The sequence below is a fragment of the Girardinichthys multiradiatus genome, chromosome 7 (assembly GCF_021462225.1).
Source record: "Girardinichthys multiradiatus isolate DD_20200921_A chromosome 7, DD_fGirMul_XY1, whole genome shotgun sequence".
Classification (NCBI taxonomy): domain Eukaryota; kingdom Metazoa; phylum Chordata; class Actinopteri; order Cyprinodontiformes; family Goodeidae; genus Girardinichthys; species Girardinichthys multiradiatus.
The window spans coordinates 20709935-20735200 of record NC_061800.1 but is presented as its reverse complement, the minus strand read 5'-3'; the positions used below and the strand labels follow the sequence as shown (position 1 = coordinate 20735200).

General features: G+C 40.3%; 3 protein-coding genes across 3 annotated transcripts; all 3 read right to left on the bottom strand.

Annotated features, from left to right (window-relative positions):
- Positions 1-648: 648 nt before the first annotated feature.
- On the bottom strand, positions 649-4402 carry c7h2orf49 (chromosome 7 C2orf49 homolog). The gene is made up of 4 exons (XM_047371566.1): positions 4242-4402; positions 3904-4058; positions 1743-1989; positions 649-1524 (listed from the first exon to the last, which is right to left on the bottom strand). Exons 1-4 carry the CDS (start codon positions 4350-4352, stop codon positions 1468-1470), a joined length of 570 nt encoding a protein of 189 aa, XP_047227522.1. The 5' UTR covers positions 4353-4402; the 3' UTR covers positions 649-1467.
- Positions 4403-5422: 1020 nt separating this feature from the next.
- On the bottom strand, positions 5423-15409 carry gpr45 (G protein-coupled receptor 45). The gene is made up of 2 exons (XM_047371159.1): positions 14311-15409; positions 5423-8570 (listed from the first exon to the last, which is right to left on the bottom strand). Exon 2 carries the CDS (start codon positions 8480-8482, stop codon positions 7313-7315), a length of 1170 nt encoding a protein of 389 aa, XP_047227115.1. The 5' UTR covers positions 8483-8570; positions 14311-15409; the 3' UTR covers positions 5423-7312.
- A 6551-nt stretch (positions 15410-21960) lies between these two features.
- Positions 21961-24501, bottom strand: pou3f3a (POU class 3 homeobox 3a). Its single transcript, XM_047371158.1, has one exon. The coding sequence runs from the start codon at positions 23903-23905 to the stop codon at positions 22634-22636; it is 1272 nt and encodes a 423-aa protein (XP_047227114.1). The 5' UTR covers positions 23906-24501; the 3' UTR covers positions 21961-22633.
- Between the last annotated feature and the right edge of the window lie 765 nt (positions 24502-25266).

The following is a 25266-nucleotide window of genomic DNA, read 5'->3' as shown; positions in this document are numbered from 1 at the left end:
CTGGAAGAAAACCTGCCTGGACAAGACTTGAGACTGGAGCTGAGGCTCTACAACGATGAAGATACAGTCAGAGCTACAACAGAGCGGTTTAAATCAAAGCATATTCACATGTCAAAATGACTCAAGGTCCAAACCTGAATCCAAACTTAGGATCTGTGCCAACATTTGAAAATGTATGTTTATAGACTTCAAGTTCAGAATCAGAATCAGAAAAGCTTTATTGCCAAGTACGTTTTTGGACATACAAGGAATTTGTTTTGGCGTAGTCGGTGCAATACAATACAAATTAAACAGTATAAACTGGAACTGAGGCTGAAATTTGCATTGTACTACTAGCCTATAAGCAAACTTGAATAAGACCATATTTAATAAACAACCGGCTTGCTCACTAGAAATCATTGATAAGTAGAAAAAGGAATTTCATAAATGATATATTAGTTCTTGAATGTTTGTACTGACATCGTTATTGTCACTTTCTTAGGCCTGATAAAGAGTTAACATGTTGAGAACATCCAAGGTAATTAACACTAGTTAGTTTTTGTAGCTTTTTATGATGCGTCAACAAAATTTCTTACTCTTCAGATTTCATTCATCCTGTAAAGATTATGTAAAAACATACGAAACCATGAAATGAGGCAAAAAAGTTGATTCCTTGTGTTGAGAATTTATTTTAAGAAACTGTTTGTACAAATGTTGAAAACACTTTTTCCTGTGTTTTTAATGAACTCTGTCTAAAGCAATTATATCAGTTGCAAAGTAAAATTATCCCAACCAATAAATACATCATTAAAGGGATCTATGCTCGCTTCACTTCATGTTTAATATACAAAAGTAGCAACAGTTTTCCCACACCCGTTTAATGCCGAAACATGATCCCTCTGTAAATGGGTGACCCCACATTATTTCAATCAAGAATTTAGAAATATCACTAAATAAAATCTTGGTCTTAGTGGAATTATAGCAACAAGTGACAAGTATCCATTGGTTACCAAACGACACGCTTCAAAACATTTTAATGCACAACTTCAACAATGTAGTGATTAGGATAATCTGCCATGAATATGTCCATCCCTATCAAAGTGTTATATTCTGCTGCATTTTTTTTATAAACCAGGAAACTCACACCTTTATATTAAATACATGAAACCATAAAATCTTATTATAAAACGACACAAGATGGGAGATGCTGGCTAGGAGGACAAAAAGGGCACTTGAGGTTGCAAAAAAGCAACAAGGAAGCTCCTGACTTCAACAAGAAGGGTTGATCACCTGAGCGTCGCCTTAGTGTGTTGACGGTCCACCATGAATTAGAATATTAAAGGGGTCTTGATGCACATCTGAAAGTGGTTCTTTACATCTTTTAGTTTGAAAATTGTAACCGTGGGTGATACGGCGGTGGGCTGTGTGAAGTGAATGGGATGATGGGGGAGAGATCTATGAGCCTGATCTGCCAACCCGGGTCAAAGGTCAGGGCCACGTTATGTGTTGGATCTTTTTCCTCACTTCTGGAGATTTTAGTGCACCCTGAAAAAAAGAAAGAAAAAGGATTCATAACACATTTGCTAATCATTATTTTGGTCTTTAAAAACAGTATTTATTTATTATTTATTTTCCTTAGAGTGAAATAGCATTAGTTGCTATAGTACGATATCATGCATTTACTTTAAGAATTTCCACCTCCATAATCTTAAAAAATTAAAACCAACACAAACATTTGTCCATTGATGAGAGGAATTTCCTACCGAGGCGTCTGCGTCCCGTTTGAGGTTTGTGGTGTCAGAGCTGCGATGTGAGGAAGACGACGATGACGTGCCTGAGAGTTTACGGATGGGGTTGGACAGATTTGCAGATGGAGGAGGTTTTAATCTGTCTGTGGCTCCGGCTGGCCCTGTCGGGCTCTCGGGTTTCTTCACTTTCAGCGGGCCCGACTGAGAGGACTTCCCGTCAAAAACAATCAGAGGCCTGTTCCTATGTTGGTCATTACTGGAACTGGAAAACAAGACAAAATTATCAGTATCTTTACGAATGGGTAAATGTTTGCAGATATGTGGGCTGTTCATTAGATAGGCATTTAAACAGTTCACACCCTTTTTTTTTTTTTTTATTGTCGAGCAATTATTATTAACATCTTACATTTCTGGTGCATGATTTCTTGTCCTGGGATTGACCTCTGATCCCAGCTGGGATTTAAAAGGGCCTGCTTAAAGACATTGCGATGACTGATCAACAGGTATGGTAAATGCCCACCTCTGTGATGCATATCGACTTCAGTTAATCCAGTCTGACAAAGAGTAAAAAATTATTTCATTTTGTTAAAATTATTCCAAATTGCATCTCCGAATAACATACAGATGCAGTGAATTTTTTGTTGATGGCCCAAAATATGGGCCATCAACAGGGCTGACAGAGTTAGTATCGCTGTTGCCTTGAAGCAAGAAGGTCCTGGGTTCAAATCTCAGCCTCGGGTTTTTCTTTATGGAAATTGAATTTTCTCCAAGTGCATGCGAGGGTTCTCCCACTTTCTCACAGTCCAAAAACATGATCGTTAGGTTATTGGTTTCCCTTAGAAAAGGGTTTTTTGTCCTGTGTGTCTCAGTGTCGCCCTGCGATGGACTGATGGCCTGTCAAGGTTGTCCCAATGACTGCTGGAGATAGATCAGCGAGCATAAGCAATGGCTCATTGAAAGTTCCTCGATGTCAATCTGTCCCCAGAAGTAACAATTTTGGCATACTAGCATTTCTATCCAACGTCCACAAACAAAGGCATCTCTATCTGGACACTGAGCATCAAGCTTTTGCAATCCAGAAGACCGTGATCTGTCAACGTGTAGAAAAAAATGTGTGCATATTGAACGAATTGATATGAAAGTCTGAAGGTCTATTTATATTGTATTGCCAGTTCTTTCGGTCATTTAATTCAATCCCACCACTTTCACTTGTTAATCCCGTATCTTGGTTAATTCTTTGAAAATTGCTGTACCTGTATACAAACTTTTTCATAACATTGTAGTTAACCATCAAATATCAGTGTATTACTCTTGGTAATCAAGTAATTTGATAAATAATGAAGATACAAAAGGAATAAAAACTGTTAAAAACCAAAATAACACTGAGCAACCTCCCGATGGCACATATTCACTTAAAATATATTCACTTCATCAGCTGTCAATCTGGTTATGAAACATCAAAAGGATGTGTCCGATTTAATGCACAGCTAGTATGAAGGATCCTTTCTGTGCCCGAAATCATGGAGTACGAAAAGGCCTGAACCGTAAATGTTGCACCCTGGAAATATTTTAGATAATTTTTTAAGTGATGGATAAAACACTGTAAAAATAACATTATTTCATCCATGTGCACTTTGTTTGCCTCTGCCATTTAATTGTTTAACAAAACTCTGTATAGTTGGTTTTGTTGGAATATCTGATTTACACGTAAAGTTAAATAAAGTTGGTAGTTTGTATGATATTCAACTGTTTGCCATTACATAAAAATCATGTAATTGTTCTTTTTTTTATGTAACGTTTATCTTATTAGGATTAATCTGATATCTGTGCCTTCATATTATAAATAATAACAACATAATCGTAAAAAAGCAATTAGTGCTTTGGCAAATGCTCAAGATAAAAAATTTTTAAACCCTCACCTTGTGATAAAAATAGGCATTTTATACTTGGCTTTGTCCAGACTAAAGACTAATCAATATCTTCTATCTAATCAACAACTTTTTTCATTTTATATATTCTTGTTATTTTGTGCTGTAAAAGACACGTGGAACAACACATTAAATCGATCTAGAGGCGCAAAAGTAGCCCAGCAGACAGCAAGAAATACGTTTCCTCCACATAACACATCAGTGTCCTGCCCTAAGACAGGGTTCGCATGAGCCCTTAACCTTCTGACCTGTGTCCAGCGGCCGTCTGTCTCCCCCGGCTCTTCTCCATCTTCCGTCCCCAACGGCTGTTGGGTAGATTCCTCTGCGGTAGCGGGATGATATGCCGCAGGTAGAGCTCTGTGAGCCGGTCCCTGTCTTCGCAGCCTCTGGTACCGACATTTCTCTGGTTCAGAACAAAGAAAACACTCTGGCAGCAAACCTCTGAGTCCAATATAAAATCAACTCCGAACACAGAGAAAGAGCTAAAGTAAAAGACTGTTTAGCTGATGCTAAAATTTCAATATTCTTAAATTTTTTTTTCACAATGAAGGGTAACTTTCGCATCTCTCTTCCACGTTTAACTCACCTGCCTTAAAATTAGCTGCATAAAGTCTTGAGATAGAAGCTCGGGGTGCAGTAAGAGATCCGCATCTGAGGCTGAAACACTCTTTTTAGTTTGTCCTGTGGTAGCAGCCATTGTTGCTACTCTTCTTCTTTGAAGAATTACCAACGGTAGCTTCTCATCTGCAGCCGCTTCACTGCCACCTGCTGGACACAGTGGCAGTGAAGCCAGACAGTTTCTTTCTTTCTTTTAAATAAATAAAAGAAAACATTACAATAAAATATTTTAATTTCAAAATAGAATTTTTTTAACCTTTTTTTTTTTTTTTTTTTACAACAAACCTAAACGTTTCTGACTTTATTTTGGTTGATGTATAAGGATATTTTCCCCCCTTCTCTTTTTGCCAATTTCCTGTCTGACTTCTCCAAATAAAGGCAACTAGTGCCACAAAGATATTAGAAAAAGTAAAAATTGTATTTTGTATTTACTCAGATTGTCTTGTTGTAAAAATTGTTTGATGCATTTTGTACACAACTGTGCTGCAGGTTTGGGTTTAACTGGAACTGGCACTTTAGAATTACTTTCTATATAGCATTTGTATTTATCCGTCCTTTCTTACGCTGTACACGGACTGGGTAGCTGTAAACAAATTACCCTTAAAGGGATTAAATAATTTTTTTTATGAAATCTGTTTATCTGAAAGATTTATGTGTGATAAAAAAGCAAAAGCCGAAGAAATCTGCAAGGTAACAAATATTTTCTCCACATAGATCAGTTCAATCTAAACACAATTAAACAAGAACTAAATAGTGCCTGTGAATATTAAAAACGTGAAATTTTTTTTTCAGATTCAGGTGTTGAGTACCTTTTTATTACCATTGTGGTTAGGACAACCATAAGAATCTTCAGGGGAAGATGGAGCTGGATTAATTTCATTATGTTGTTCTAAATCACTACATGCAGTAAAATTCTTACCTTTTATGATGAAACTGTCAAATAGGTAAGCCTATCTATGAATACACTCAGCGCACCAACGTTGCACTATATTTCCATTTACCATAAACTACCAGAACCATTGGGGGAGGGCAACAGCCCCCTGCAAGGATCCTAAAAGGATTGAGCAAGTAAAGAAGATGGACGGATGGAAAAAGGGCTGGACAGCGTTTTTTTCTGAGTCCAGGAAAGACACACACACTTACTGTAACTTCATGTAAAAAATCTTTAATAATCTGGCTTTATCTTTCAAGAAATTATAATTAATTCAATAAACATTTAAAACTGACAAAACAACAGTTTGATATTAACAATTTTGCTCCTCTTGGATTTTATTTTTTCAATAGCTTACTGAAACTTTTTAATACAATATACTGTTTGATTTTTCTGTAAACCCCTCACCATCACACGTCTGTTCCCAACAATGAGTTGTTTCAGATCGACAGGTTACAGCTTGTAACAGCAGAACAGCTCTGGGACAAGTCAAACCAACAGCCCACAGAGGAAGATGTAAAACAGGTGGAACGAATGTAATTATTGGAATATCAGCAAACTGAACATATATTTATTTAAGTAAGCAAACAAACAGACAATATATTACACAAGATGTTTTTAGGAGGTATTTAGATCTGATGTTTTTCTTCTGTTTTCATTTTTTTACCTTTGTGTGCACGGAAAGGACAAACTGGGTCAACAAGGTTATTCACACCAGCGTTACTATCACAAACTTATGTATTTTATTGAGATTTTAAGTGATAGGCCAACACAAAGTAGCACATAACCGAGAAATGGGAGGAAAGGGATACATGGTTTAATTTTTTTACTAGGTGAAAAGTGCGGCTTACATTTGCATTGAGGCTCTTTTATTCCCCTAAATAAAACCCAGTGCAACAAACTGCCTTCAGAAGTTACCCAAATAGTTAATGGAGTCCACCTGCAAGTAAGCTAATCTCAGTATAAATCCAGCTGTTCTGTGAAGGCATCCGCAGTTTGTTAGAGAACAGTAATGAACAACAGATACAGATAGGTCAGAGATGAAGCTGTGGAGAAGTTAATGCAGGGTTGTGGTAAACAAAATTATCCTAAGCTTTAAGCATCACATGGAGCACTGTTCATACCATCGCCTTAAAATATAAGAAGTTTGGTACAACTAAAAGCCTACCAAGACATGGCCATCCACCTAAAAAGACCGACTGAGCAAAGAACAGATTAAACAAGGAAGCGCCCAAGAGCACGGTAAAACTGTAGGAGCTGCAGAGACCCACAGTTCGGGAGGCACAATCTGTAGTCACAGCAACTTTTTACTGTGCACTCCACAAATCTGGCATTTATGGATGAAACGGCTGAAAGGAAGCTATTGCTTGGAAAACCATAAGTAGTCCCACTCAAAGTTTGTCACAAGCCATGAAAGGGGCACAGCAAACACTTGAAAAAAGTTGCTCTGGGCAAATGAGACTAAAATTAAACTTTTTGGCCTCCATGGAACATACTATGAGATAAAAATACTAAAACTGTACACACATTGAACACACCACCTCCATTGTAAAACACAGTGGTAGCAGCATCCTGCTGTAGACTCTTCTGTTGCAGGAACAAATCTGGTCAGAGTTGACGGGAAGACAGATGGAGCTAAATAAAGGGCAATCCTGGAAGAAAATTTTGTAGAGGCTGCAAAAGAGTTGAGAATGGGGTAGAGGTTTCCCTTACAGACAGAGCTATACTGGAATGCTTTAAATGAAAAAATATTCATGTCTTAGGACAACCCATTCAAAGTCCAGATCTAAATCTAACTGAAACTCTGTGACAAGATTTGATAATTAATGTTCACAGGTGCTCTCTATTCAGTGAGACTACGATTAAGCTATTTGGCATAAAAGAATTGACAAAAATGTCAGTCTCTACTGTACATGCTTTGCGTTGGTCTATCACATAATGTTTGTGGTTGTAAACCAAAAAAATGTGAAAAAGCTCAAGGGTTTGGAGTTTAGATGGAGTGTTTATTATTGAGGCTATGTTTAGTGGTATATTGTTTTAAAACAAACATCCTGTTTTGGTGAGCAGTTAAAATGTGAAAACATTTGGCAGCAAGGTCAGTTACTGTTTCACACGGCTGACTGAGTCTCGCTGCAAGCATAATTGTTGCTGGGCCTCACTCTCCTGTGGCTCCTGCCTGGCATTCGAGGACACAGCCTGCAGCTTTTGGGGATGAACTCCTGACAGGCCTCCCTGAACTTTCGGATCCTCCAGCAGTAGATGACAGGGTTGAACACCGTTTTCAGGTAGCTGAGCCACAGAGCACCAATGCTCACTGGGTAGAAGATGGGGCTGTAGTAGAACTGCCGGCTGAATACGGCCAACAGGCTGACCACCGTGTGGGGCAGCCAACACACGGAGAAGCCCACGAAGAGGATGAGGATGGTGGTGAAGGCTCGGGTCTTGAAGCTCATGTCCACTTTGATGTGAGGTGGCCGCTGCAGCCCGTTGAGCCTCATCTTGCTGACCTGGTTGAGGGCGGGCAGACAGGAAGGCTCACTGGTGTGGTTGTGGATGCGCAGGGTGTTGCGTCGCACTGTGTTGAGGATGCACATGTAAGAGTACAGCATGACAGCAAATGGTACAAAGAACACTGCTACAGCCAGGAGCACCGTGTAACCTCGGTCTGCCATAGACTCGCTGTACCCCAGCACACACTGCGGCGCCCAGGTGCCCCCAATCCCTGCTGCACTTGTCCTCCACCCAATCACAGACGGCAGAGACACACACAGGCTCAGCACCCAGGAACCTGCTATCAGCACCTTGGCCCTGTGTGGGGTCAGCTTGTCCTGCCGTTGCACAATGATGAGAAAACGGTCCACGCTGATGATGAGGAGGATGGACACACCCTCCAGGACGAAAAGCCAGTACAGCATGATGGAGGCCCGGCAGAAGCCGCTCCCAAAGCTCCAGTCTGAGGTGGCCACGGTGACGGCAGTGAAGGGCATGCAGAGCAGCGAGAGCATTATGTCAGAGAAGGCCAATGTGGCCAGAAGGAGATTGATAGCAGAGCGCATGGCAGGCTTCTGGTAAACAATAAGACACACGATTGCGTTGCCAAGGAAACCAATGGTTATCATGAAGATCATTATGGCCGCCAGTGTCACCCGGAGAGTAACCGATATGAGAGGCGGCGAAGCTTCTGGTGGGAGCGTTTCAGCTGCTTCCTCCACATCCGGCTCCAAGAGGTCACAGTCGTCCAGCAGGCTTTCATTACAAAAAGCCATAGCAGGTTTCATCAGGCACAGTCAGCCCAAGAGAAGAAGAACATAGCTGACTACAGTCAATGTAAACAGTGTTCCAACTACTGGTGTTTTCTGGCAAAACCTGGGACAGAAAGAATACAAGACAAGAATAAAAAAATGTGATTTTTTTTTAAATAAGTACTGCATTACTGAAGTACTTCAATATTTTTAGATATTATCACATTACAACAAGTCTTGAGTTTTGAGAAATGGAAGGAAAAGAAAACATGGTTTACAACATTTTTACAAATAAAATTTGAAGTGTGGCATTTAATTGTTTTCTTCCCCTTTTACTTTGGTACCCCTAAATAAAATCCAGTTCAACTGTCTGCCTTCAGAGGTAATCTTATTAGTAAATAGAATCCATCTAGCTCTATCAATCTTCCTATTAACTCTAACCAGCTTCCCTTTCCCCACTGAATAAAAGCATTCCCACAGCATGATGCTGCCACCACTATATTTTACTGTGGGCATTATGCAGTAAGGGGGATGTGCTGTTAGCTTTTGACCATAGATAGCACGTGGTATAGAGACAAAGTAAAATTTTGATCTCATCAGACCAGAGCATCTTCTTTCACATGTTTGTTGTGTCCCCTTAATTGGCTTATAGTGAACTGCAACGGGACTTATAGCTTGCTTTTTAAAACATATAATTTTTCACCTCTTTCATAAAAGGACAGATTTGGGGAGTGCATGACTAATAGTTGTTCATTCAGCAGATTTTCCCACCGGAGTTGAGGATCTCCTCCAGAATTACTGCCTCAGTTTAGATAGATGGCTCTCTTTTTCTAGGTTTACACTGGTGCCATACTCTTCCCATTTATTGAACCGTACTCCATGAAATGTTCATAGCTTGGTATGTTGTTTTATATTCAAACCCTGCTTTACACTTTTCCACATCCCTTCAATCATCTATCCTTTTCCTTCCAGAATTATGCACTACTTTATGTTGGTCGATCACATAACCCTCAGATATTGAAGTACATTTGAAAAAATGCTGAAAGAGGTCAAGCAGGTAAAACAAGCATTAAACAAATAAAAAGAACGTGCAAAAAGAAATAGAAAGCCAAGACACTAGATGAAATCTGTCAGTATTTAGAAAGTATTTCTGGTGCTATCTGCACATAAATATCAGCTGGTTTAATATTAACTAATGCCCTGCAAAAAGATTTTGTCATAATCTGCCTGTGTTTGATTTTGTGTTTTGTTTACTTTTGCACTTCCATGTTCTTCTCTTGCTTTATTTCAGTTCAGTCAGCTTTATTAGTTTCATTCTGGTGTTAGACGTGTTAGTTTATATTTTTCTTATAGAGCTGGTTTCCCCCTGTTAATGTTCTTTATTTAGTCTTATTTGTTTCTGTTTACTTAAAAGTTTCATGTTACCTCCCTGCTCATCCATGTTAATTAGTCAGTCTCCCTCAGTTACCTGTAGTCTCTCTCCCACCAGCTGATCCTGATTCTCCTCTGATTAACTTCCTTGGTTCATTGGTCCATTCTCCCTTCTTCCTTAGTACATATACTCCCTTATGGTCAATGCTCTCCACAAAATATTGCATAATATAAATTAGATTTTGTTTACGCATATCTTCGTTTGAGAACTAATTTGGTCTGATTTCTTTGAATGTGTGGATTACTTGGATTGTTGCCAACATTTGGTGTGAATTTCAAGTCAATAGAAATGTTAGAAATATATTTAATGAAAAACGCTTTGATGGTTTAATACTTTTTTTTTTTTTACCTGCTGTTAATAAGCCAACAACACTGGAGGGAAATGTATCCCTGAGCTTGGCATGGAGATGTTGATGATTAACCGCCAAGCTGCAGAGTTTCACACGAGTAGGAACACACATTTACAACACACCCACAGTGTAGTCAGCCGTCATCTTAATCCGCATTCCCTCCGGGTTGCTTTTTTGGATAATGATGATGCAGCTTTATTGAGTCAAATGTATCTTCAGAACTCATAAAGTTCTGCTGTTAAATTGTTAAACTCTGTGTCAATAGGCTGACATTCCGGCCTCAGATGGTGTTCTCACTTGGTGGAGAAGGGAGTCATGACAGTCTTTATGTGACGTCCTGACTCACAGCATGATCAAACGTTTATTACATCAGTTTTATTTGTCATGGTAGTTGAGGCTTCTGTTCTGTTTATATGGTAAAAAAAACATATTTTCATTATTGCCAACATTAAACACTTTTGCAAAATTAGAAGATGGCCGTTTGTGGTACATTTGAGTAAAAACAAAGGTGACATCTTATTTGATCAGATGAACTATAATTGAAAAAGATAGAAAAAGATCTTTAATTCAGTTACTAGGCTTACACTGTTTTTTTGTTGTTCTTTTTTTAGACTAAATACAAGAAGAAAAATTCATGGGTGGGCGTTTTTAAAATCACTTCGAAAATAAGTTCAGGTGGAGTTTGTTCTGGATATTTCTATACATACTAGATGCCTGTAGTACATAAATGTTTAACTGCGTTTGTGTTTTCAATTTGTCCAGCTACATTTTATAATTCAACACAAAATAGTTGAAATAGGTTTTGAAACATTTCAAAACATTGCTATAAACATACCAGGGTGCTACACAACCCCAACAATAACTAACAATTAGGGGTGCACTGATTGATCAGCAGCCCCGATTTCCTTAATTATGAGCGAACGGTGATCGGCCGTTAATTACACGTGAAACCGATCTTGTCCACCGATCTTATCTACCTCCTCAAAGGTCTGAAAATCACCCACTGTTCCCTTTTGCTTTGGCGTGAGAGAGGCTGACTGACTGACCACCAGGTCAAGTCTGCACGCGTGAGGTTCACAACTGTTGACAACATAAGATTGAAACATTAAAGGTGTGTTGTGACCTTATGACACCTGACAGTTTTAGTTACAAAGAAAATCGGTATCAGCCAAAATCGGAATCCGTAGGTCAGGCTTTTTAAAGATCAGTAATCGGTGATCGGCCAGAAAACTGCAAATAAATGTAGCTGAACCATTTTGTTTGTTTTATCTACTTTAATTTTTATGTTGATCATAGTGTCTAGTAATCCATGACCTTCTGTTTCACTGCGTCAAAGGTGAAAGACATGACACTGAGACCCATTTCTCCTAGCCACTCTTCAAATTGAAAAGACCAGAGAACCTGCTATTTATATTTACAGTCAAGGCATGTTTGTTCTGCTTTTAATACTTTTTTCAACAGCACTTCCAATAAGTGAGCACTTTTTCATATTTCGCAAACTAGCAGCACACACGGAGGGATCTATGACCATTCATCTTTGTACAATCATCACCCAGAGTCCTGGGTTCTCTCCTCAGCTCTTTATATCTTATTACTGAAGCGGTGAGAAAGGTTGATTTTTCAATCTTGGTGCTGCTCCTGTTCTCCAATACTGAGCTTTAAGCTATCTGTTTGTCACAGTTAACATTTTACTTATTGCTCTGACTGTAGATATATCAGATTTCAACTGAATGCCTTTCTCGTAACTACATCAATTCAATTCAATTCAAAGATACTTTATTGATCCCCGAGGGGAAATTAGAATTCCAGTACAACCCATCCAAACATACATCATGACACAAGACAAGGGGGGGACGGGTCATCGAGGCTTTGCTGCCCACTCACAGGTGCTGCCCTTGCTAGATGAGAAAAGAGGCCATATTAGGTAAGTAGAGGGAAAAAAAATCATATTTCACACTTTATCCTTAGCAGGATACAGTTTGAGATTGCAAAAAACCTCAGCACAAAGAAGCAACAGTTGACAAAACAACATCATGCCGGGATCGGTGAAGGTGGTGTGAGGGGGTGCATATGTTTATCTTGAGCATGTGTGTGTGTGCAAGTAAGTCCATGAAGCACTGTCACAGAGGCCATTGTCCTTGATGATACGTAGGAATGTTCATCAACCGGCCACAAAGTTCTGAGCAGGTCCACAGATGTCCTCAGGGAAGGGAGAGTGCAGAGGGAGCAGAGCGTCATGTTTACATAACTACCAGGAGAGGTTAAAGATAGCCAGCCATCAAGGCCTTGCAGGGGAGCCAGATTCAGAAAAACAGTAATTATTTGGGTTAGGCTGACTCTTAATTTTCCGTCAGCCTTGAGAATCTCGCTGGCTTCTCAAAGGTGAATCCAAACAGCCAAATTCCTGGTCTTTCTGCCAGATCCGAGCGAACAACTTTCTCCAAGATTTATCCTATTTCATTCCTGAGTCCAGGAACCGCAACCTGTCTGCGATCCTGTGTAAGGATCACTTCCAGTCTGCGATTCAGCTCACGTAACATCTCAGTCTGAGTGCTGATCGCTCTGAAGATCCTATCACACATGCCAGGCAGCCTCACAATGGCCAGAACAGCTGCTGACATTCTCCAAATTTCTCAATATGCCAGGTAACCGCTGACTCCAAAAAGCAGAAATCCTGATATCAAACATCCAATTATATACACATCTTCCACATCCTCGACTGACATTATCGACAAACATACAATCCTCCACTTCTGCCAGGAGTCCATTGTGTATCTAGAGAAAAACGTCCACTCCGGGCAAGTGGGCTCTCCCGACCCCTGTCTTCTCGTCGAGAAAATTTGATCAATTGCATTGAGAGACCAGCTGACCAAATCCATATTTTGGAAGAATTTGGAAGATGTGCAAAAAGAGGCTCCAAAAAGACAAGACACAGAGCTGAAGCAGGGCAGATATGGGAGGGATGCGGGAGACAGAGGAAAAGCGTCCTCCTCCACCGAGAGTAGAAAAACAATCCTGACTAATGAAGATCAACATGCATTTGCCTTACTAGAATGTAATGTTCTCATATTTTACCCATCTTGAAGAGTGGCTATGAGAAACTGGCCTCTTTGTCATGTCTTATTTATAACCCAGGCAAACAGGAAGTCATACATTACTAATTAACAGTTTACGATGAATATGAATTTATAAAAAAGGTTTGATTTTTTGTTATAAATATGACCAAAGTGAGATAATGATACTGCAATAAAAGATGAATTTATTTGAAGTCTTTTTATATTTCTTTAGTAGTAGACCGTATAAAGAGTCGATGTGAACAGCATACCCACTTTGAAGTATCTGAATCCAATTCAGCAATAATTCAGTATTTGTAATGGCTGATAAATGCTGATCTAATTTATGTCAGTCAAATGAAGGGGCAAACTGGTATTTCTAAAAAAGAGACGAAAGAAAAAACCCGCACGATTAAAAACAGCAAAACGAAAATGATTTCAGATCAGAAACCCTCCTTTCAAGTCACTGGTGCTGGCTGTTGCCATGGAAACAAGGTCAGCAGTTCCATGGCAACAAGCAGCTCCGACTTTCATCCGCCGTGCACAACTGTCCATAAGAAATCCTCCACAGCACCGATAGCCGTGATCAGCCTGTCTGCGCAGACCGATGCAGAAGACTCGTCTCCGTATGAATGAAAGCCAAATAAACACCAACATCTCCAGGTGTCAGCTAGGGTCACAGTTATCAGATGTGGTCCGTCCTACAGCTGAATGCGAGTGCCCTGGGTTAGATCCGCGTATTGCTTCGTGTTCACCCTGATTTTAAGACAATTGGATCCTCCCAACATTTTCACCGTGTAGCTAATGAATAGTCTTTACACAGCTCCGCCACTCAGCCCCGTACAACATGTTCTCAGGTTGACACCCCCCAGTACGGATTTTTTCCCCACATATGATTTACTTTCTGTCCGCATCCATGTTGTACTATAAAAACCGAAGGAGTGACAGGGGAGAAAATGCCCTCTTTCCTCTAGGAGTCATCTAGGAGAATAAACCAACACCTGTTTAAATATTGCGCAGAGTGGCTTACCTGACACCAGAGGTTTGAAGGAGCCGTTCCGGGTATTTCATCCGGCGCATGCCAGTGTTGTTAGAAGATGTCACATTGCAACATTTCTCTGCCGGATTGATCGTGCAGCCATCGTGGGCGCCGCTGACGCCACAGGAGCAGGTGGTGTCTGACTTAAAGGAGCAGCCAGGCAGGAAATTTATCTCCACGATGTTCCTCCTTATGGTCACATTTACCATGTTGCAGCAATTGTTCAACTCAGGTAGGCTTGGGTCCTCTAACTGCAACTTTGCTACCATGAGAAGGGAGAATTAAGGCTACTACGCCCATCTGTATTAGTTCAGTGAAGATAAATTAAATTTATGTTGATCGTTTTCTTAATGAATGGTCCAACACGACCAAGACAATGTGGTCATCGTTTTTGCCACACACATTTGCACATGCAGAACACACTCAGGAGACAGAAAAAAAAAAAAAAAAAGGTTTAAAATGTTTATTGTAGCAGATCTGATCAATAAAATCAGAAGCAGAGAACTGGACATGGAAGGTTAGCTATAATGCTGGAGGATTTTGGAAGTTTGAGATCGTGCTTACAGGGGATGAGATGATGAACCGCCAGGGAAGAATGAGTGGGGTCTGAGAGTCTGTGATCAGCCAGAGGAAGGTGTGCAGTGATGCTTGACTGCTTCTCTGAAGGTTGGTTTGATCCAGGAGGAAGATGAGCTTGGCAAAGCGTGATGGGTTCTTGCAGACCGGCTTGGAAGGTGAACACGGTTGGAGGGTGAGCAGGGTTCATCACAGGAGAGTCCAAGGGAGGGGGAGTCAGCCCGCTGCCAGCCGCAAACTTCAGTCCGAAGGAAACAACGTGAATTCATGCTGGTAAGCTCAGGAACCAGGAAACGAGCTGGAACGGGATCCAGAACACAAGGACAACCTGATGGAGAACACACACGAGGTGAGATAATCTTTCTTAAACAAGGAATCAGGAACATCAGACCCTACTTTCAAGGGCAGGGTCAATGCAGCTAGCTATCAGGAGATTTTGGAGCACTTCATGCTTCCATCTGCTGAAAAGCTTTATGGAGATGAAGATTTCATTTTTCAGCACGACCTGGCACCTGCTCACAGTGCCAAAACCACTGGTAAATGGTTTACTGACCATGGTATCACTGTGCTCAATTGGCCTGCCAACTCTCCTGACCTGAACCCCATAGAGAATCTGTGGGATATTGTGAAGAGAACGTTGAGAGACTCAAGACCCAACACTCTGGATGAGCTAAAGGCCGCTATCGAAGCATCCTGGGCCTCCATAAGACCTCAGCAGTGCCACAGGCTGATTGCCTCCATGCCACGCCGCATTGAAGCAGTCATTTCTGCAAAAGGATTCCCGACCAAGTATTGAGTGCATAACTGTACATGATTATTTGAAGGTTGACGTCTTTTGTATTAAAAACACTTTTCTTTTATTGGTCGGATGAAATATGCTAATTTTGTGAGATAGGAATTTTGGGTTTTCATGAGCTGTATGCCAAAATCATCCGTATTAAGACAATAAAAGACCTGAAATATTTCAGTTAGTGTGCAATGAATCTAAAATATATGAATGTTAAATTTTCATCATGACATTATGGGAAATAATTAACTTTATCACAATATGCTAATATTTTGAGAAGGACCTGTATTTTATCCTGCTGTCTTACTAACCCAGTGAATAACGACATGAACATGACAGAATGTGTTTTGTCTACAACTAACTTAGTTATACACACACACACACTATAATGAAGAGAAATATAATCTATTGATCTTCAAATAAATAGTTGGAAAATATAAAATTCAGTTGGATTTATTTTAAGACAGTTGATTATATTAGATTGCATGAAATTAATGCATAAATGCCAAACTATGGTTATTATTATTATTATTATTAGTAGTAGTAAAAACAATCATTAACATTGATAATTTTTTTTGTTCATATTATGTTTGTTAATTATATGAAATTAAATTCAAATTAGGTTACACTTAGTTAGATTTGAACAGAAAGCGTGAACATTAGATTTTAAGTCTTCTCACCTAAATTTAGGTCTGGACTTTGACTAGACCATTCAAACAGATGGGCATGCTTTGAGCTAAACTCGTGGTTCTCCAGTTGTGGTATTAACCACAGCCTCTGTCTTTTTTTATACTGGGAAGAAAGTTTTGTTTGAATTATTAGCAAGGTAAATACAAATATATTAGGTCTAATGTAGCAGACAGTAAACCAGAAACAGGTGCTGGTAGCTGCTTCTGTTGTGTTACATTTACCTCTGAAGTCCAGACTTCTATGACATCAAGCCAAATGTAGCCATAATCTGGTTCCATTTTAGAAAAGCAGTTGGATTTGCTTATTGATACGCTCACTGAACAGTTTTTCTTCCAGGATTTTCCTTTTTTTAGCTCCACCCAATCTGGTGGAACTATGGTCCCATGAACTATGATCTGATTTCTTGTTGGATGGACTCTACATGCCTGGTTCCCACCGTGAAGCACGGAGGAGGAGGTGTGATGGTGTGGGGGTGCTTTGCTGGTGACACTGTTGAGGATTTATTCAAAATTGAAGGCATACTGAACCAGCATGGCTACCACAGCATCTTGCAGCGGCATACTATTCCATCCGGTTTGCGTTTAGTTGGACCATCATTTATTTTTCAACAGGACAATGACCCCAAACACACCTCCAGGCTGTGTAAGGGCTATTTGACCAAGAAGGAGAGTGATGGGGTGCTGCGCCAGATGACCTGGCCTCCACAGTCACCAGACCTGAACCCAATCGAGATGGTTTGGGGTGAGCTGGACCGCAGAGTGAAGGCAAAAGGGCCAACAAGTGCTAAACATCTCTGGGAACTCCTTCAAGACTGTTGGAAAACCATTTCAGGTGACGACCTCTTGAAGCTCATCAACAGAATGCCAAGAGTGTGCGGAGCAGCAATCAAAGCAAAAGGTGGTTACTTTGAAGAACCTAGAATATAAGACATATTTTCAGTTGTTTCACACTTTTTTGTTCAGTATATAATTCCAAATGTGTTAATTCATAGTTTTGATGCCTTCAGTGTGAAGCTACAATATTCATAGTCATGAAAATAAAGAAAAGTCTTTGAATGAGAAGGTGTGTCCAAACTTTTGGTCTGTACTGTAGATTTTCCAAAGCTAATTTATTTTTCTTTATCCACTTAAATTAATAAATAGTTTTCCTTGGTTTTACTTCGTTTTACCATCACCCGTTGTATTGTTAAGGCGTTGCTTTAATTGTTTTGCTTTATTTAATAAGTTAGTTATTTATTTTTGTTGAAGTTAATGAGGATTTATTTTCTTATTCATTTCTCTTTTTTTCCAGAACCGTTAAAAAAACTCATATGCGTTGCTAATTCTGTCCGGAAGATGGCAGCATTGCCCTCTTGCTGACTTCTGGGTGAAGCTACTCTACATTGTAATGTATGTTCAGGTAATAATTGATTTACTGTATTTTTTTTTTTTTTACTGAAATATATTTCATATCTGTCTATATTAATACAATAAATATCTTATTTCCCTTCAAACCTTATTGATTTTTAACTGAATGGCCAGGGAGAGTAAAATATCACATTCACAAACAGGTTTTCCACAAATGATTCAGTTTTTATAATAGATATCTGGTGTGTTCATACAAACACAGTTATATTGAGTCACTTTGCATGCAGGCCGATATTCTTTCAAATGGCATGCTTGTCTAAATTGGCATCGTGCCTTTGTGGTGAACATGCCCATCAAACGAGTTCCACTCCAGCGGTCTGGCACATGCATGCTTGTCACGTTCAGTGGCAGCCACACAACAAAGCTTGCTGGAAAGACAATTCATTTTCCTGTTCGTCGTTCCACAGATGTTTGCTTTAATTCTTTCCTGATTGGGAGACTTTGGTAGTTGCTCCATCAATCAGCAAAAAAAGAAGCAAACACAAGCAAAGTGAAAAAAAATCTCTTTTGATTAGAACCTTCAGAAGAGAGGACACTGAGCTGTGTTCAGGGGTGTTTTTAGAGGGGAAAGTCAGACTCTTTAAAGTGGTGTAACATGCACTAAAAAGGTGCACTTTTTGGGATATTCTGATTCCAAGAAATCATGACTCACCTCATAAGTTTTTTCTTTTTCTGTGGATGCCACAGTGTGTTAATCAGTGTTAGACGTGGTGGTTAACCAATCTCCCTGTTGTAAAAAATAATTAACACAGAGCAGTGGGGATTGATAATATTCAAACTGGATTGAAACAGTTGCAGATTGGGGCTTTGCTGCTGTTAAATGATTAGTTGGATGCAGGTGCAGGTGTTAGTTGAATGTGTGGCTGTGCTGCAAACTGTGAGACACAAACAACAAGTATTAAGGAGGGGGATTAATCTCACAGTAATTACTTCATGTAAAGTACCACTGAACAAGGCTTTAAGAGCAATTATGAGCAATCATATTAGTAGTTTCAACTGCAAGGAGGTAATAACATCCTCGTTGTGCAACTGCAATCACCACATGGCTCAGAGATGCAGGAAACAATAATCTATTGATGAATGATGTCACTTTTGAGCTCAGCAGACAGGCACATTTTTATTCCTCACATGAATGTTGCATGTTTTTCATACAAGCTGTGCCTGTTCTGTTGATTGAGGAGTTTGCGTGTTCTCTTCAGATCCCAGCATTGATATTCACAGAGCGCCATGTGATGACAAAACCCTTTAAATTTCTTTTTAGTCCCTTAATTCCAGACTTATCTTGGCATCACCAGGCTTTGAGAGGATCACACCACAATCCTGCAAGGGTATGTTATACCTCCATTTTCTTCTTGCAGCTAAGAGAGAAGATGTTATGTTAACAGATCAGGATGGATGTTGACCATTAACACTGTAACTGAGGGAGGCCACTGCTAGAATGTGCTTAGTGATTTATTTTGCTGTTTTCATCGCATCCTTTCTAGAAAAACATTTCGTAAAAGTACAACAGTGTCAACTTGTGCAAAGTTGCATCTAAGTTTTGGTTTTCTTTTGTTTTGTTTTCAGGAACATTCTTCCTGAGTTTTTGATTGAACTATTTTCTCTAATATCTCAGGAAGAAATGATAGTTGTCAATGATGGATATAACAAGGATTTTTGCAAAACAAATTTAAAGAAACAAATGAAAGAAGAAGAAAAATAAACATTTTACCAAACATTAAAGGAAAGAAAACAGAAAACACAACATAATTTTCAGAAATGCAAAACCAAAACCATTAAATCATAATGCATTTTGCTACACAATGTAGCAAAATGTAAAAGTACACAAAAACAAAAGAAACGGTAACAAAGTTGCCAAAAATACCAAGCAACTAATTAGATGTAGGTAAAGACAGCAAAAAAGAGAAAGAAATTTTTTTTTAAAAAGATAATAAAAGAAACATTCCAACTAAAACCCAAAATTTCAATGTATCTGCAAACTGAAAAATAAAACACCCTGCGATGTCCTTCTGAAACAAATCAAAAGTACAGCTGTAATAAAAAAGAAAAAATCTCAACCAAAATCAAAAGGGAGACAGAAGAAACAAAACATAACTGACATGAAACTAGTATGTAATCAATAATTCAAAACTTTAAAGCACAATACAGCAAAACGCTAAAGTCGCTCACCTTTTTGTGACACAAAAGCACATCAGAAAAAGAAGCAACAAACAAACTGAGACAATGTTAGAGGTAAGAGACCAATAACACAGAAGACAAAATATGGAAAAATATTAACAAAACATAGCAGGAATAAAACCACATCTCTAGTCAAAAACCTAAACTCTCAAAATATGAAAACACAACATTTTCTAACACAAAAACAAACAGCTAATTTAAAAAATGTGAAAGACGAGTCAAAAAAGAGATTAAAGTAAAAAAGCAGCAAAACTGAAATGTATTTTTATTTAAAAACACATTTCAAAAAATGTCACAGTGAAACATAAAAACAAAATAACCTTTGCTTGTATTTCCAAACAAATCGGAAACTGTACCAAAAAATATAAACGTAATGTTTGGAAGAGGCAATAAAAGCAAGGCAAATGAGAGAGTTAATAAAACATAACACAGGAAATATCTTCAACTAGGTAAAACGTTAAAAGATGTCAGCAAAAAAACAACAAAGACAACCTTTTTTAGTAGAAATAGTGATTAAAAAGAAACTGAAAATGTTGGAATTAAGACAACAAAAACAAAACAGAAACAAAATTAACAAAACATAAAAGCAAAGTTCCGTTAAAAAAATAAAATATTGTGACAACAGAAGACATAGGCCTACTGTTGTGTTTTTGGTCTTTAATGTCTTTTACTGAAATATACCTTGAAAAAGCTACTGTTTTCTGAACAAATTCCGATTAAAAATGTTGTATTGTTGTTGCTGTGTTTTGTTGAAAACCCCTTTGAAGCTTTGTCCTCCTTTGATTTTGCTTCTCTTTTCACAGTGTGCCGTTGTTGGTTTTTCTTATTGCAGTTTGTCCAAAGTCTGTCCAGACTTTTCCTGAAACGCTGCCAGCTGCCCAGCGAGGACACACAAATGAACACCTTGTACAGTTTCTGCTGGCTGCTTCTGTGTTTTGACAGATTTATGTGACAAGCTCCTCCAGCAGCAACAGATATATATATAAAAAAAAAAAAACTGATTTCGAATATGTTGCACACGGAGGGACAGTCCCCAGAAAAACGTGTGTATAAGGTACTGTTTTGTTTGCATGCCAGCGCAGACACATCTGTAATTAAAAGTGATGCATTAACTTCCTGGTTGGTGCTTAACTCCCAGCAGCTACAGTAGCTGAAAACATTTGACCTCCCGCACAGGGTCAGATTTCCTGTGGGACTTTTTCTGCAGCTTGTCCCCTTACCTTCAGCATCATCAGTTGTCCAACATCAACTCATGGACTATTGTGGCAGTTAGAGGGAAGGAGATGAAGCCACACACCGTTTTCCAGCACTCACACTCACTCACCCGGCTCCCGTCTTCCCAAACCCATCATCTGTGGCAAAAGATCTGCTTGCTGTCTGGTGTCACTCCATCTCGCTGTCACCTTAGCAACCGCTGCCGTGGTGAACCGCCATCTGGGATAGCCGACCTCATCCACTGGCTGATTTCCACGGAGCTGCAGTCCACAGCACTGCCACACCGGCTGGTCTGATGTGCGGTTTATCACCTCACGAACAGGCTCATTGATGGGGTCAGTGGGGCTCTAACAGAAACATGAGGCGGATTATTCAGATTTGTGCTCAATTAGAGAGCAAACCCATTTGTTTTGACAAATGTATTGCTGCTGGTTTTCCTTATGAGATCATCTGATTCTTCCTCAGTCTTCATAAACAGACAAGGAATCCTAAAAAATTGCCTTGACTGCTTCATTGTTTTTGAATAACTGACAAAATCTTAACATAATTAACATAAAAAAGTCTGACCAAACAGACTGTATGTTGATTTTCTTGTACCTTTGTGCAAAATATCTCTATGTTATCTCTCAATATCAAAAATTATATTTTAAACTGTAAATCCAGAGCTACTTTGATTAATCAAGCCTTCTTTGACCCATAAACATATGATCTGTTCATAAAATGATGGTGCTGATGAAATGTGAGAACGTGTGAATGTAAGCAAAAATAAGGATCATCTCATACAATAACACGGTTTTATGTCAAATTTATTAAATAATTGGTCTTCCATGAAAATAGACACATGGGGAAAAAATAAATAGTGTATCTACACACAGGAGCACACAGCAGACCTTACATACAGTTTGGGGAATTTGTGCTAAATCCTTACTGAATAAAGCGAGAGTTAAACTACACGTTTTGCAATTTTTGTGTCACAACTTAATCCCACTTATACACAAGACAAAATATGGAAGGGAGATGATTAAATTATTATTGCTGGCTTACAAAAACAACTTGGGAGTGAATAAAGTGAATTAAATAAAAGTCTTTCTTTCAGGTCTAACAGGAAGGACATGAAATTCTGCAGTGTCAAAGAAAACGTGTATTTTGTACACTTTAGAAAAAAATGTTTAATTTTTAGTCTTTATCTCTCTTTCACTTTATCTTTAAAGTCTATTCTTGCTTTTGTGGAATTTCTAGATTAGCTGCAATGTTTTCTGTCCCAGGGACTACAGATAAATATCCAAAAAACACAACGGAAGACAATTTTTGTTTCTGAAATGAACACATACTGAAAAACACTAAATTTGTGGGTAGATTTATGTTATTAAAAACAAATCTCCAGAAATTGTGGTGAGTTATGAAACGATTTTGCCTCCCCTTTGCTCTCAGTTTCTTGTCTGACAGTCCATCCTGGCTGTTTTCACGTGTCGCTGTACATCCTCTTGCACTCTATGGAAGGGGACGGCGTGTCCGGACCGATGCTCCCCACCTGAGAATACGCGTCCTCCGGGGTGCGCGGCAGTCCAGGCGGCGTCATGCGCTTCTCCTTCTGCCTGCGGTTGCAGAACCAGACCCGGACCACCTCCTTCTCCAGCTGCAGCGTGTCCGCCAGCGCGTTGATCTCCTGCGCGGAGGGCTTGGGACACTTCAGGAAGTGGCTCTCCAGCGCGCCCTTCACGCTCACCTCGATGGACGTGCGCTTCTTCCTCTTCCTCCCCTGCGCGGCGATCTTGTCGATGCTGGTGGGGCTCCCGGTCGTGGAGTCGGCCTCCTCCAACCATTTGTTGAGCAGAGGCTTCAGTTTGCACATGTTCTTGAAGCTCAGCTGGAGCGCCTCGAACCTGCAGATGGTGGTCTGGGAGAACACGTTGCCGTACAGGGTTCCCAAAGCTAAGCCCACGTCCGCCTGGGTGAAGCCCAGCTTGATCCGACGTTGCTTGAACTGTTTGGCGAAATGCTCCAAGTCGTCCGACGTCGGTGTGTCCTCGTCGGACTGCGGGTCGTGGCCCACTCCGTGGTGCTGGTGATGGTGCGTGTGATGGTTGTGGCTCTGGTGGTGATGGTGGTGGTGATGGTGATCCAGCTCAGGAGAGTCCCCGCGCATTAGCCCCGAATGAGAAAGGCTTTGCCCGGTGTGAGAGCTCAGCATCCCGTTGACTGTAAATCCTGACGGCTGGGAGTAAACCAGAGACTGCTGCTGCTGCTGCCCCTCGCTGATGCTGCTGATGTGCGCCGCGGAGCTGCCTCCCCAGCTTCCAGCGTGCGTCTGATGAGCTCCTAGATGCGGGGACCTGTGGTGCAAAGCGGAGCCCGAGTGTAGGTCATCCCTGTCCCGCTTCACCTCCTGCGGCTGGGAGCTCGGGGGCCACGGGGAGCTGGTCTCCGCTGCTGCAGCTGCTGCGGCTGCCGCCGCCGCTGCGGCCGCTGCGTGAGGCAGCGATGTCACCCACTGGTGGGCATGGCTCAGCATGTGCCCGCCGTTGCTCGCCACCATGGCCCCATGCATAAAGTCTGCACTCTGCACCATCTTAACCGAAGGGTCCCCTCTGTATCCGCCGGACACCGTGGTCACGGCGGTGGTGCCCGACTGCATACCAGCACCTCTCCGGTCAGAGTGCAAGATCGGACCGGATAAAATCCTGCTGCTGCCCAAATACGGACTGGAAGTGGCTGCTGCCATCCCCCAAGGCATAAATCTTTAGATAAGCTTCACCTTTGCGGTTTGGTTGAAGTTTTACTTTGTTCTAATCCATAAAAAAATATTGTAATACTCTGTTTGGCACAGGCCTTGCATTAAAAATGGCCAAACACTCCAGAAATACAAATTTTACGAAAAGATATATCTTCTTTTAGCTTTTCATAAAGTTAACTTCCCTGTGTATTCCGGAGGGGTTGACAACTTTCTTAAGTCCCAGTCCCGCTGGGTGTAATCCACTGTGCAGATGATAATTAAAAAAAACACCTTCTCTTTGATCCGTGTCAATCAGATGATCTTTTATCATGAAATTAAAGAAGCAAGAAGTAATACAAACTAAAACAATAACTGCTGCTTTCCCCAGGTTGCATGTGCGCGACACGGTGCGTCTTCTACGAAGAGCCACGGAGACGGATTGTGAGTTTACGCTGTGCCAAGGCTGCGTTTTGCTCCCACCATCTCCGCCCAATTACAACAGCAGGGCTGCGCAGAGCCCCCCCGCTGATTGGACGCTCGGCTGAAAGAGAAGTTTATGTGTTCGTGTGGTCGGTGCACAGAGTTCTTGCTTTCAGGTAAAGATGCAACAATCTGTAAAAAAAAAAAAATGTTAACATAAAATAAAATCAAACACAGAGACGGTGCTCAGTGATGAAATAGAACAAAAAGAGCAGATTTGATAAAATTCTATTATTGCCTTTAGTTTATTATTGTTATTATTTACTGGACCATGTTTTCATGTAATTTGAAGCAGTTTAGACTGGAATCAAAAGTACTCGGATCAGGTTCGGGTATAAACGAGGTGATTGCGCGCCTGTTTCATCCCTAATGGACCCCCTCTTTCCCCCTCGCCCTCCAACCCCTTTGCCGGCTGTAACCTTGTGGCGCCGCACCAGAGAGCTATGCTGAAACATTTCTCGCCGTTCACTTTTTTCCAAGACCGAAATACAAAAACCAACTCCACTGCCTCAGTGTATAGATGCAACCTCAAACATAAAGGGTGAAGGGAGATTTTGTTTGGAGAGCAAATGGAAGGCATGTACTGGGACACATGGAGATTTGTTTCTGGAGGAGACAGCCAGGTGCTGGTCAGTCAACTTTCTGCTCTGCTCATTTATACCTTTCATTGGATTTATCTTGGGCTTTGGCCAAACTCTGTTAGGTGAGACCAATAGGGTTACTTTTAGTTTAGTATGGCAGTGGTGTGACCCCACTGTGGGCTGCAAATCAATATGTGTGGTCTTGAGATTGTCATAGATAGATAGATAGATAGATAGATAGATAGATAGATAGATAGATAGATAGATAGATAGATAGATAGATAGATAGATAGATAGATAGATAGATAGATAGATAGATAG